We start from the raw sequence: 11,761 nt of genomic DNA, 5'->3' as shown, positions 1-11,761 counted from the left end.
TTAAAAATCCGGCCACAGACTACGACACAGTTTCGGGGAGAGCGCACAGAAGGACGCCGGGCCGACAGAAGCCGGGGCCCCAGTTTGCTGATTAGCTTCTTAAATTGGGCACACACCCCACCTGCAGATTTACTTCCTCCAACCCAAGCTAAATCCAGAGCCAGGTACCCGGGACCCGCAGGAGCAGCAGCGTAGGATGGGCGAGACCACACCAAAGCACACTGCGCACCAGAGGCGCGCCGGAGATTTGCGGGACTGAGCGGCGGGGAGGGGCCGGAAGTGAGGCCAGCAGAGTCCGGCGGTCGCGGCTCGCGTTCATTGGCCGGGGTCGGCGCGGTGGGCGGGACGGCGCTGGATGGTCTGTGAGCGGCAGCTAGCCGGGTGCTCCTGCTTTCAATGCCTTTGGTGTTAGCGTGGTGGACCCTCGAGCCCAACTGCACTCACAGGACCCAGCCACCTGCCCTTTCCTGTACCATTTGGCCAGGTAGATGGCGGTGGGGGCGGCGGGCTGCAGTTTCCTGGGGAGGATAATGAGGAAACTGAGGGGCCTGAACCTACTGCTGGTGATGGGGAGGGAGTTTCGCGGACCTGGACGCCTCTGTTTCTTGAAAAGGCTCGTTCCCTCCTCCCGGAGCCCCGAAGTCTCGGGGACAACCACTCGGGTCTCCCCGACCCCGGGTAGCCTTAAGCTGTTAAGGCGTGCCACTACCAGGTCACCTCTGCACGTGTTCAGAGCCTCACTGAGCCAGGAGGAGCTCCGGGGAACGCACAGGGCAGGATTGGGATTGAGAGGCTGAAAAAGTGAGTGTAACAGTGGAGAAAGCAAGACCTGTCCCGCAGTCTATTGTTTTGGCTTTTCTTTCCCACGTCAGCTTCAGTCATTGCCAGCTGTCTAGTATTCTTCTTGGCCCCTAAAGTTTTGCCCTAGCCTGGTTCTGGTGGTTCCCTTGAGTTTGGAGCAGGAGGTGGAATATAGAGGGTTCGGGGTGAACTTGGACTATTCCTTCTCTAGGTTTCACTTGTCTCGTCTGCTTAAACGTAGGGGGTTCTCCGGATGACCTCTGCAGCCCCTCACTGTCTGTAACTGAGCATCTCTTCCCTGGGGCAAGTGTCCTGGTAGTTCAGTAACCAGCTCTGATCTCAGGTGTGCTCATTTAGAAAGAGGAGACAGAGTACTGGACTTAGAGCCAGACTCTTGGTTCAGCCTGCGAATAGCTGTGTGACTTTGGGCAGTCACCTCATTTTTCTGTGCCTTGATTTCACATTGGTAACATTGGGGAGTTGTAATCTGAGTGTGAGACCTCTCCTGACCACTGTGTGTAATGTTGCATCTGACTGACACCCTCTCATCCTTCTGTGCTTGTTTTACAAGTTTATTGATTGTCTCTTATCCCTACTAGAGACATAAGTACCATGAGTGCAGAGATTTTTGCCTGTCTTATTTACTGCTGTATTCCCACCTCTAGAACAGTGCCTAGATTGTGGTAGGTACTGTCAACCTAAATAACAGAGTGAGAGACACTAAAAAAAATGATGTTTACTTGGGAATAAATATTGTAGTGACCGAATATGTGTGCCATAGTAACCTGTGTACATATTTGGGGAGGTAAAAGAAGACAAAAATTGTTTCTTTTTTTTTTTTTAAGGGAGTCACACTGCCTCCCAGGGTGGAGTGCTGTGGCATGATCTTGGCTCACCGCAACCTCCACCTCCTGGGTCAAGCGATTCTCCTGCCTCAGCCTCATGAGTAGCTGGAACTACACGTGTGTGCCACCACCCACAGCTAATTTTTGTATTTTTAGTAGAGATGGGGGTTTCACCATGTTGGATGGTCCTGATCTCTTGACCTCATGATGTACCCACCTCGGCCTCCCAAAGTGCTGGGATTACAGGTGTGAGCCACCGGGCCCAGCAACAAAGGATTTTAAGGGAAAAATGAGGAGGATTACATAATTATTTTGAGATAGTTATCCTTGGCTACAAGGTTGAATAACAAGAGTGGTGCCAGTGTGATGTTGGACAGGCAGTTGCAGGGCAGATGTCCTCACAGAAATATTTTTCTGTGTAAGTTTGCAATGGCCTTTGTGCAGGGTTGTGGTTTTTGCATTTTTTCTGATAGTTCTTGTTATCAGTCGTTTGTGCATGAGAACCCTCCTTTCACAACCTTCCTTGGCTCTATGTGTCAGTTTTTCCCATGGAGAATCATGCTTTAAGTTTGTCAACATTTTTAACACAAACTACTCTGTTTTGATTCCAACAACTTTCACATTTCCCCTTTTGGTCAAGATCTTTCTCCAAAAGCATTACTGATCAATCATCCTGTAGTTAGGTCCCTCAGTGCTGGGACAGACCTATCCTGGGTTGTTGGTGTCTTCCCACGTTGGAGGGAGTTATTGGTGACTAGGAGTCATTGTCAAAACCCTTAGAGTGGCTGGGAGCAGTGGCTCACACCTGCAATCCCTGCACTTTGGGAGGCTAAGGAGGGAGTATCACTTGAATCCAGAAGTTTGAGACCTGCCTGGACAACATGACAAAACCCTGTCTCTACAAAAAACACAAAAATTATCCAGGCATCGGTGGGGGAGAGTGCAGGGGGGAGTTGGGTAGAGAATCACTTAAGCTTAGGAGTTTGAGGTTATAGTGAGCTGTGATTCTACTGCTGCACTCACTCCAGCCTGGATGACAGAGCGAGACCTTGTCTTAAAAAACCCAAAATAGGCTGGGTGCGGTGGCTCATGCCTATAATCCCAGAACTTTGGGAGGCCGAGGCGGGTGGATCACGAAGTCAAGAGATCGAGACCATCCTGGTCAACAAGGTGAAAGCCCGTCTCTACTAAAAATGCAAAAATTAGCTGGGCATGGTGGTGTGCGCCTGTAGTCCCAGCTACTCAGGAGGCTGAGGCAGGAGAATTGCTTGAACCCAGAAGACCGAGGTTGCGGTGAGCTGAGATCGTGCCATTGCACTCCAGTCTGGGTAACAACAGTGAAACTCCGTCTCAAAAAAAAAATACCTTTCAGCCACATTTGAGCAAAAAGGGAGGTTTGGAAGGAGTGGCTGTCAAGCTAAGTCTACCAGGATGGAGTTCATTGTTAAGTTCAATTTTGGCTGTTCTATAGACATTACTATTATTGCAAAGTTCTGGGCCAGCATTACTCTGTTAGGAGTGGTACTTCTCTAAAAATTTAAAAAGTAACAGGTCTAAAGCTTAAAAAGAAAATAGGACTGGGCACGATGGCTCACACTTGTAATCCCAGCACTTTTTGGGGTCAAGGCGGGAGGACTGCTTGAACTCAGGAGTTTGAGACCAGCCTGGCCAAGATGATGAAACCCTGTCTCCACAAAAAATACAAAAATTAGCCAGATGCAGTGGCTCACGTCTATAATCCCAGCACTTTGGGAGGCCAAAGTGGACGGATCATGAGGTCAAGAGATTGAGACCATCCTGGCCAACATGGTAAAACCCCCATCTCTACTAAAAATACAAAAATAAGCTGAGCATGGTGGTACACCCCTATAATCCCAGCTACTTGGGAGACTGTTGGCCACTCTCTGCTTTAACTCAACTCAGTTATGACATAGTAGGTGGTAAAAACTAGGTAGGAGAATCATTTGAACCCAGAAGGCCGAGGTTGCAGTGAGTTGAGATGGTGCCACTGCACTCCAGCCTGGGCAACAGAGTGAGACTCCATCTCAAAAACAAAAAACAAAATACAAAAATTAGCCAGGTGTGGTGGTATATACCCAGCTACTCAGCAGGCTGAGGCAGGAGAATCACTTGAACCTGGGGGGCAGAGGTTGCAGTGAGCCAAGATGGTGCCCCTGCACTCCAGCCTGGGCAACAGAGCGAGACTCTGTCTCCAAAAATAACATAAATAAATAAATATATAGGAAAATAGGAAGTAATATTAATAGCAATATGATAATCTTGGTTTGCATATTAGTTCTGAGAGTCCCAGTGTAGTGGCTTATGCCTGTAGTCTCTACACTCAGGGAGGCCAAGGTGGGTAGATTCCTTGCACCCAGGAGTGAGAGAACAGACTGGGCAACTTGGCAAAACCTCATCTCTACAAAAACAAGTACAAAATTTCTCGGCCGGGCGCAGTGGCTCACACCTATAATCCCAGCACTTTGGGAGGCCTAGGTGGGTGGATCACGAGGTCAAGAGATCGAGACCATCCTGGTCAACATGGTGAAACCCCGTCTCTACTAAAAATACAAAAATTAGCTGAGCATGATGGTGCGCGCCTGTAGTCCCAGATACTTAGGAGGCTGAGGGAGGAGAATTGCTTGAACCCAGGAGGCGGAGGTTGCGGTGAGCTGAGATCGCGCCATTGCACTCCAGTCTGGGTAACAACAGCGAAACTCCGTCTCAAAAGAAAAAAAAATTTTCTCCAGGCATGGTGGTACATGCCTGCAGTCCCAGGCTACTGAGGAGGCTAAGGCAGGAGGATTGCTTGAGCCTGGGAAGTCGAGGCTGCAGTGAGCTGAGATGGTGCCACTGCATTCCAGCCTGGGCAACAGAGTGAGACCCTGTCTCAAAAAAAAAAAAAAAAATTCTGAGACATGAACCTTGGCTTGAAGACAACCAACGGAATAAATCAAATGCCCATCGGGAGTTAGATGAGACCTATTGTAACCATGAGGCCTGCTTTATTTTTTGTATTTGAGTCTCAACTTCCCAGAGGAATGTATCCAAGTATAGGAAGTAGTATTAGGAATAGCAGTGACATTTATGAATATATAATATAGCTCAGTTTTTACCACCTACTATGCCGTAACTGAGTTGTTAAAGCAGAGAGTGGCCAACAGTTTTTGGGAGTTTTTGTTTTTCTGTGAGCACCAGTTCCATTAGGGATGTTGCCAAAGTCATCCACTCGGTGGGCTAAGGGATCTCTTTAGTGAGGTTCTGTCAAGTTCCAGCAGAAGCTACTGATTGTGAAATTTCAATTACACCATTATCCTGCCAAGTGAAAAAAAGGAGACATTGAAAGGGATAAGAGTCTCAAAATGATATGGAATCTTGTTCCAGTGTCTTTGGAAAAGCTATCTACAGTGTGAAACCATCAACTTCTTATCCTGGTTTGCAATTTAAATGTCTCTGATTATGGCACTGGGAAGTTTAGTGAACTTTCTATATGACCCATATATTAGACACAAGGCTTGTCCCTCAAAGTTCATCTAGTTTCAACTTATAGGGTTTCAGGAACAGAGCAGTGCCCATTTTTAATAATTTCATGGAAGAAAGTTGCATTGGAGGAATCTAGAATTCAGGAGCTAGTCCAGTGTATACGAGAACTCAAAAACAATGTACAGGGCTGCAGTCTAATAACAGATGTGCCATAGCTTTTTCTAGAAACAAAGTTTTCTCTCTTTTTTTTTTTTTTTTGAGACGGAGTTTTGCTCTTGTTACCCAGGCTGGAGTGCAATGGTGCGATCTTGGTTCACTGCAACCTCCGCCTCCTGGGTTCAAGCAATTCTCCTGCCTCAGCCTCCCAGGTAGCTGGGACTACAGGCTCGCGACACCATGCCCAGCTAATTTTTGTATTTTTTAGTAGAGACAGGGTTTCACCATGTTGACCAGGATGGTCTCGATCTCTTGACCTCGTGATCCACCCGCCTTGGCCTCCCAAAGTGCAGGGATTATAGCTGTGAGCCACCACGCCCGGCCCCAAAGTTTTCTCTTTACAGTGATCACATAGGAATACCAGATTTAAAAATTGTTTAAGGCTAGGAACCAAAACCAAGGCAGACTTTAGATTTTACTTAACAGTCTTAAAGTTCCTGGGCCTGCCGGAAGCGAAGATTTTACTTTCACTGTAAGTCTGGGAATCTTTGAAGGCAGGCTTTCTATGCACATTCTCAAGTGCATAGAAATAGATGAGGCCTATTGTAACCATGAGGCCTGCTTTATGTTTTGTATTTGGGTCTCAACTTCCCAGAGGAATGTGTCCAGGTATAAGAAGTGGTATTAGGAATAGCAGTGACCTTTATGAATATTCTAGTTAAAGCTGTACTAATATAAGCAATATTTATTGTATTCCGTTATAAGAGAGAAACAGGCTGGGCGCAGTGGCACAGGCTTGTAATCTCAGCACATTGGGAGTCCGAGGTAGGCAGATTGCTTGAGGCCAGGAGTTTGAGATTAGACTGGCCAACATGGTGAAACTCCATCTCTACTAAAAATACAAAAATTAGCTGGGCATGGTGGTGCACGCCTGTGATCCCAGCTACTGGGGAGGCTGAGGTGCAAGAATCATTTGAACCTCAGAGGTGGAGGTTGCAAGATCTGAGATCATGCACTACACTCCAGCCTGGGCAAAAGAGTGAGACTGTCTCAAAATAAAAAAAGAGAGAGAGCAAAGTCTTACTGGACTTTTGCAAATAACCATATTGCCATAATAATACTCGTGAATAGGCGGGCACAGTGGCTCACACCTCTAATCCCACCACTGTGGGAGGCTGTGGCAACCTGATCACTTGAACCCAGGAGTTCAAGACCAGCCTGAGAAACATGGCAAAACCCTATCTCTACTAAAAAATACAAAAATTAGCTGGGTGCAGTGTTTCATGCCTGTACTTTTCAGCCACTTGGAAGGCTGAGGCAGGAGAATCGATTGAGCCTGGGAGGTCAAGGCTGTAGTGAGCCATGATTGTGCCACTGCACTCCAGAAGGGAGACCCTATCTCAAAACAAACAAACAAACAAACAAAAAAAACAGAGTACTTAACGGATAGTTTTCAAATTTTGGAGGGATTAAATAGGGGGAAAAAGTAAATGTTTCGACCTCTCTTTACCAAAGTATTTCTTTCTTTTTTTTGAGATGGAGTTTCACTCTTGTTGCCCAGGCTGGAGTGCAATAGCATGATCTCGGCTCACCATAACCTCCGCCTCCTGGGTTCAAGCGATTCTTCTGCCTTAGCCTTCCTAGTAGCTGGGATTACAGGCATGCACCACCACATCCAGCTAATTTTGGATTTGTAGTAGAGATGGGGTTTCTCCATGTTGGTCAGGCTGGTCTCGAACTCCCAACCTCAGGTAATCCACCTGCCTCAGCCTCTGAAACTGCTGGGATTATGGGCATGAGCCACCGTGCTCGGCCTACAAAAGTATTTCTTATGAAATTTCTGTAAACTATATATAGATCGCTTAAGAGAAAAAGTTTCTTTAAATTTAGAAAACAAGTAAAGAATCAATAATGTTTCAAGTATATATCATAAAAACATTACCCTGGCAGGGTGGCTTATTCCTGTAATCTCAGCACTTTGGGAGGCCAAGGCAGGAGGATTGCTTAAACCCAGGAATTTGAGACCAGCCTATGCATATAGCAAGATCCCAACCTCTTGACTGACAAGCCAAAAAAATAAAATGATCCCAACCTCTACAAAAAAATTTTTAAAATTATAATAGCTGGGCATGGTGACATGTGCTTGTAGTCTCAGCTACACAGGATGTTGAGGTAGGAGGCTTGCTTAAGCCCAAGAGGTTGAGGCTGCAGTGAGACTGGATGACAGACTGAGACCTTGTCTTTAAAAAAAAAGAAAAGAAAAAGAAAGAAAGAAAATTGTCTTCATCAGTTTTTAATCAAGTTCTGTTTGATTTTGATTGGAGGCTGCAGGAATTCAACAGTTTCTTCATTAGAGTTCTGAAAAGTTTTTATTTAGTCCATTGATCTTAAAGTTTTTAAGTTTTTAGAAACTTGTATTTAAGATTACTTGTTAGAGTCTTTTTACAGTCTTTTGAACTCCTGGGCTCAAGTGATCCCAGGAGTGAATCTGATTGCAAATGCTTTTAGAGAAGAATCAGAACCATGGAGGACAAAGACTTGGAATAACCATGGTTAAAAGGTTTTTTTTTTTTTTTTCCTTTGAATGGATTCTCTCTCTGTAGCCAGGCTGCAGTGCAGTGGCACAATCTCGCCTCACTGCAACCTCTGCCTCCCGGATTCAAGTGATTCTCCTGCCTCAGCCTCCTGAGTAGCTGGGACTACAGGTGCGCACCACCATGCCCCACTAATTTTTGTAGTCTTAGTAGAGATGGCGTTTCACTGTGTTAGCCAGGATGGTCTTGATCTTCTGACCTCCTGATCTGCTCACCTCAGCCTCCCAAAGTGCTAGGATTACAGGCATGTGCCACCGCACCCGGCCTAATGTTTGTATTTTTAGTAAAGACAGGTGTAAAGACACCATGTTGGCCAGGCTGGTCTTGAACTCCTGACCTCAAGTAATCCACCTGCCTCGGCCTTCCAAAGTGCTGGGATTACAGGTGTGAGCCACCCTTCTGGCCCCATGGTTAAAAATCTGATGGAAGTTCATTATAATCAGCAGTTGACAAGGAAATTTGTCAATTTGTTGTTTTTGTGGCATACAACATAATAGCCAGAATTTTGACTGATGACATGTTATATTTCTAAAAGTTTTATATAATTTTGGAACATTTATATCAATAACTTACCTATAAATGTAATTGAAAGAAGATCCAGCATCAATTATCATTTGATAATGTTTCCCATTCAATTTATCAAATAGGCTTCATTATTTAATATCTCTACAAGATGAGTGATCCATCCTTTGAGGCTCTCCAGTGGCCTGACTAGAAAACCCCTAAATTAATATCAGGTTAAAAATACTTAATTTAGAATTTAATTACTGGGGAAATCCAGTAACAAATGCCAAAAAATGTAAGACAGCTAATCAAAACAGGATCCCAGGTCTGTGTGAAATACTAGTCATTCATTTAACCAGAGTGATAATCAGAGACTTCACAAGCAATACAGAAGATTACAACATTGTAAAAACAAAAAATCTTAATTCTGTCATAGCTCAATTTTTATGAAAAAGTTGTGAATTTCATCAGATGACACAGGAAGAATTTGTCCAAGATTATGAGTTTCCAAGGTTATTAGTGCAATGTAAACAAAAAAGCTAGTACCAGCCGGGCACAGTGGCTCACACCTGTAATCCCAGCACTTTGGGAGGCCGAGGCAGGTGGATCACCTGAGGTCAGGAGTTTGAATCAGCCTGGCCAACATGGCAAAACCTCATCTCCACTAAAAATATAAAAATTAGCCAGATGTGGTGACAAGTGCCTGTAATCCCAGCTACTCCAGAGGCTGAGGCAGAAAGAATCACTTAAACCCACGAGGCGGAGGTTGCAGTAAGCCAAGGTTGCACCATTGTACCCCAGCCTGGGCAGCAGAGTGAGACTCCATCTCAAACAAAACAAAACAAACAAACAAAACTAATACCTTGAACCAGGGAATACCTGGCTCTTAGTTAAAAGCATGATTGATTTCCTAGTTACATGGAATAATTTAGACACATCAAGAAAAGCCAAAAGTACAGAATCCAGTTATAGTAGAGGAAAACATTGTTTTTCTAGGCCTTCAAGACAGAACATTTGGTTGGGCATGGTGGCTCTTGCCAGCACTTTAGGAGGCCGAGGTGGGCGGATCACCTGAGGTCAGGAGTTCGAGACCAGCCTGGCAAACATGGTGAAATGCCGACTCAAAAAAAAAACATTTGAATGTCAGGCCACAACAGAAGAGTTAGAACCAGAGAAAAAAGTTACAGTAGCTGGGCGTGGTGGCTCACACCTGTATCCCAGTACTTTGGGAGGCAAAGTGGGTGGATCACTTGAGCCCAGGAGTTCAAAACTAGCCTGGGCAACTTAGTGAAACCCCATCTCTACGAAAAATACAAAAAGCAGCCAGGCATGGTAGCATGCACCTGTAGGCCCAGCTACTCAGGAGGCGGGCAAATGACTTGAGCCTGGGAGGTGGAAGCTGCCGTGAGCCATGACTGTGCCATTGCACTCCAGCCTGGGAGACAGAGCAAGATCCTGTCTCAAAAAAAAAATTACAGGAGCTGACAAAAAAACGTTAAGAGAATTACCACCCCAGCCAAGTGAAAAGATGCATCCTTTCAAAGGGGAGGAAGGGCGGAAGGCAGTGGGAATCATCAGGAAAGTGATGATTGAGTGCTTCACAGCACTCAATAAATATGTTGGCCAGGCACAGTGTCTCACACAGGCACAGTGGCTCACACCTGTAATTCCAGCATTTGGGAGGCCAGGACAAGAGGATTGCTTGAGCTCAGGAGTGGGAGACCAGACTGGGTAATACAGCAAGTCCTCATCTCTGCTAAGAAAAATAAATTAAGTAAATAATTGTGGCATGTTGCCTGAATAGGAACAGGTGTTGTAGTACTTGTGGTTCCAAAGTGAGTGAGTAGCAAGCCCCCTTACCCCAAGACTGCCCTGCCTTCCTCCCTGACCTTTGTTCCTTCTTCCTTTCTGATGACAAAAGTCAAGGAAGGAGGAAAACCCCAGAAATTTCACATCCCCTCTGATTGCCTGGGTTCCTTGACCAGATGCCTTCCTGGGAGACCAGGATAGGGGAGGGGGAGGGTATACTGTTAACGAGCCCATCCTCCCTAGGCACAGTGCCTCACCTGTACTTCCTTCCCTGCAGCAGGGAGGTGACCTCCTTATCCCGGTTCTACAGCTGAAGAGGCTGAGGCTCAGAAAGGCTGGGCAAGCTGCTTGAGGTCCCATAGTCAGGGGCAGGGGCAGACCTCCAGCCCAGAGCTCTAGCCGCTGGCCCTGTGCTCTAAGCATCCCTGTGTTACATATATCTTACTTCCTTCTCCCTAACATTCCATGGGTCTGCGTTGTGTGCCTGCTGGCCCTGGGATAGGAGCAGAGCTTCAGGGCTCCCCAGAGCTGGGTTCTTGATATTCGGAGGCTGTGCCGTGTCCAGGGCAGTTGTTGTTCGCCTGCGCCCTCTATTTTATGTAATACCAATCTTAGGTCTCACTCTCTTTCTTTAGGTTATTCCTTCTGCTCCAGAGGCTTGGATATGGACCTTCTTCATTTCCTGGCCTTTCTCTTTGTCCTGCTTTTGTCTGGGACAGGAACCACAGGCACCTTGAGGACCTCCCTGGACCCGAGCCTGGAGATCTGTATCCTTTGGGATTGGTAGTTGATGAGTTGTCTTTGAGAGGTCTGGAAATGAGGTTTCTCTACTAGGGGATTCCAGGGACAAGCAAGCCCAGCCAGCGGGAACAGGGAGAACAGGTGAGGTGCTCTGGCCAGACCTTGAGCAAGCCAAGTCTCTCCGGAGCTTCCGCATGTGGTAAATGGAAATGACAAGGCCCATCTCTAGATTGCAAAGGCTCAGTGAGGACTGTGCATGGCCTGGCATTTTGTAGGCAACATCCTGGGTGGAGACTCAGGAATTCTGGATTACTGGCCCACCTAGACCCTGGTGAAGTGGGCCACCTGCTCTAGGCCAGGCCTCCGGGACATAAAGGTGAATTACAACGAGCCCCCTGGCTTTGAGGCATCCATAAGCCTAGGGAGAGAAAGTGTACTAACAAATGATCATTTTACTCTGTGACCAGTGCTCTGATGGGCACAGGAGGGATCAGGGAGAAACACTGTGTGATGGCTTTTGAGCCAGGCCTTGAAAGGATAGAAACTCCTAGAGTAGGGTAAGGGGCATCCTGGGCAGAGAGGTGGAGGCGCTGGAATAGCAAATGCTTGTGGGAGAGGGCAGGAAGACCACAGCAAAGGGAAGGCAGGAGCCAGGTCTGGAGGTTTGGTTTCAGGCTGCTGGGTGTGGAGTGCTGTGGGAACTGGATGAATGGTGCATTGCCGGGCCGTGCACTTGTCAGACAGTTTGTTAATTTCCTGGAGGCTTCTAGCCCTGGGCATCCATGGCCCTTGCAGATACTTGCTGGTTAGGAATGGGCCTTCTGCGGC

General features: G+C 46.6%; 1 protein-coding gene across 1 annotated transcript in view; it reads left to right on the top strand.

Moving 5' to 3' along the window:
- Positions 1 to 342: 342 nt before the first annotated feature.
- Positions 343 to 11,761, top strand: part of CCDC134 (coiled-coil domain containing 134) — a 29,954-nt gene continuing 18,535 nt past the window's right edge. Inside the window, exons 1-2 of the mRNA XM_002807943.6 lie at positions 343 to 484; positions 10,828 to 10,959. Of these exons, the coding sequence (XP_002807989.4) occupies positions 397 to 484; positions 10,828 to 10,959 (220 nt within the window). The 5' untranslated portion in view covers positions 343 to 396. The remainder of the gene's footprint in view (positions 485 to 10,827; positions 10,960 to 11,761) is intronic.

The sequence above is a fragment of the Callithrix jacchus genome, chromosome 1, assembly GCF_049354715.1.
Source record: "Callithrix jacchus isolate 240 chromosome 1, calJac240_pri, whole genome shotgun sequence".
NCBI lineage: Eukaryota > Metazoa > Chordata > Mammalia > Primates > Cebidae > Callithrix > Callithrix jacchus.
Note: the sequence above shows the minus strand (reverse complement) of the source record. Positions and strands in the feature narration are given on the sequence as shown.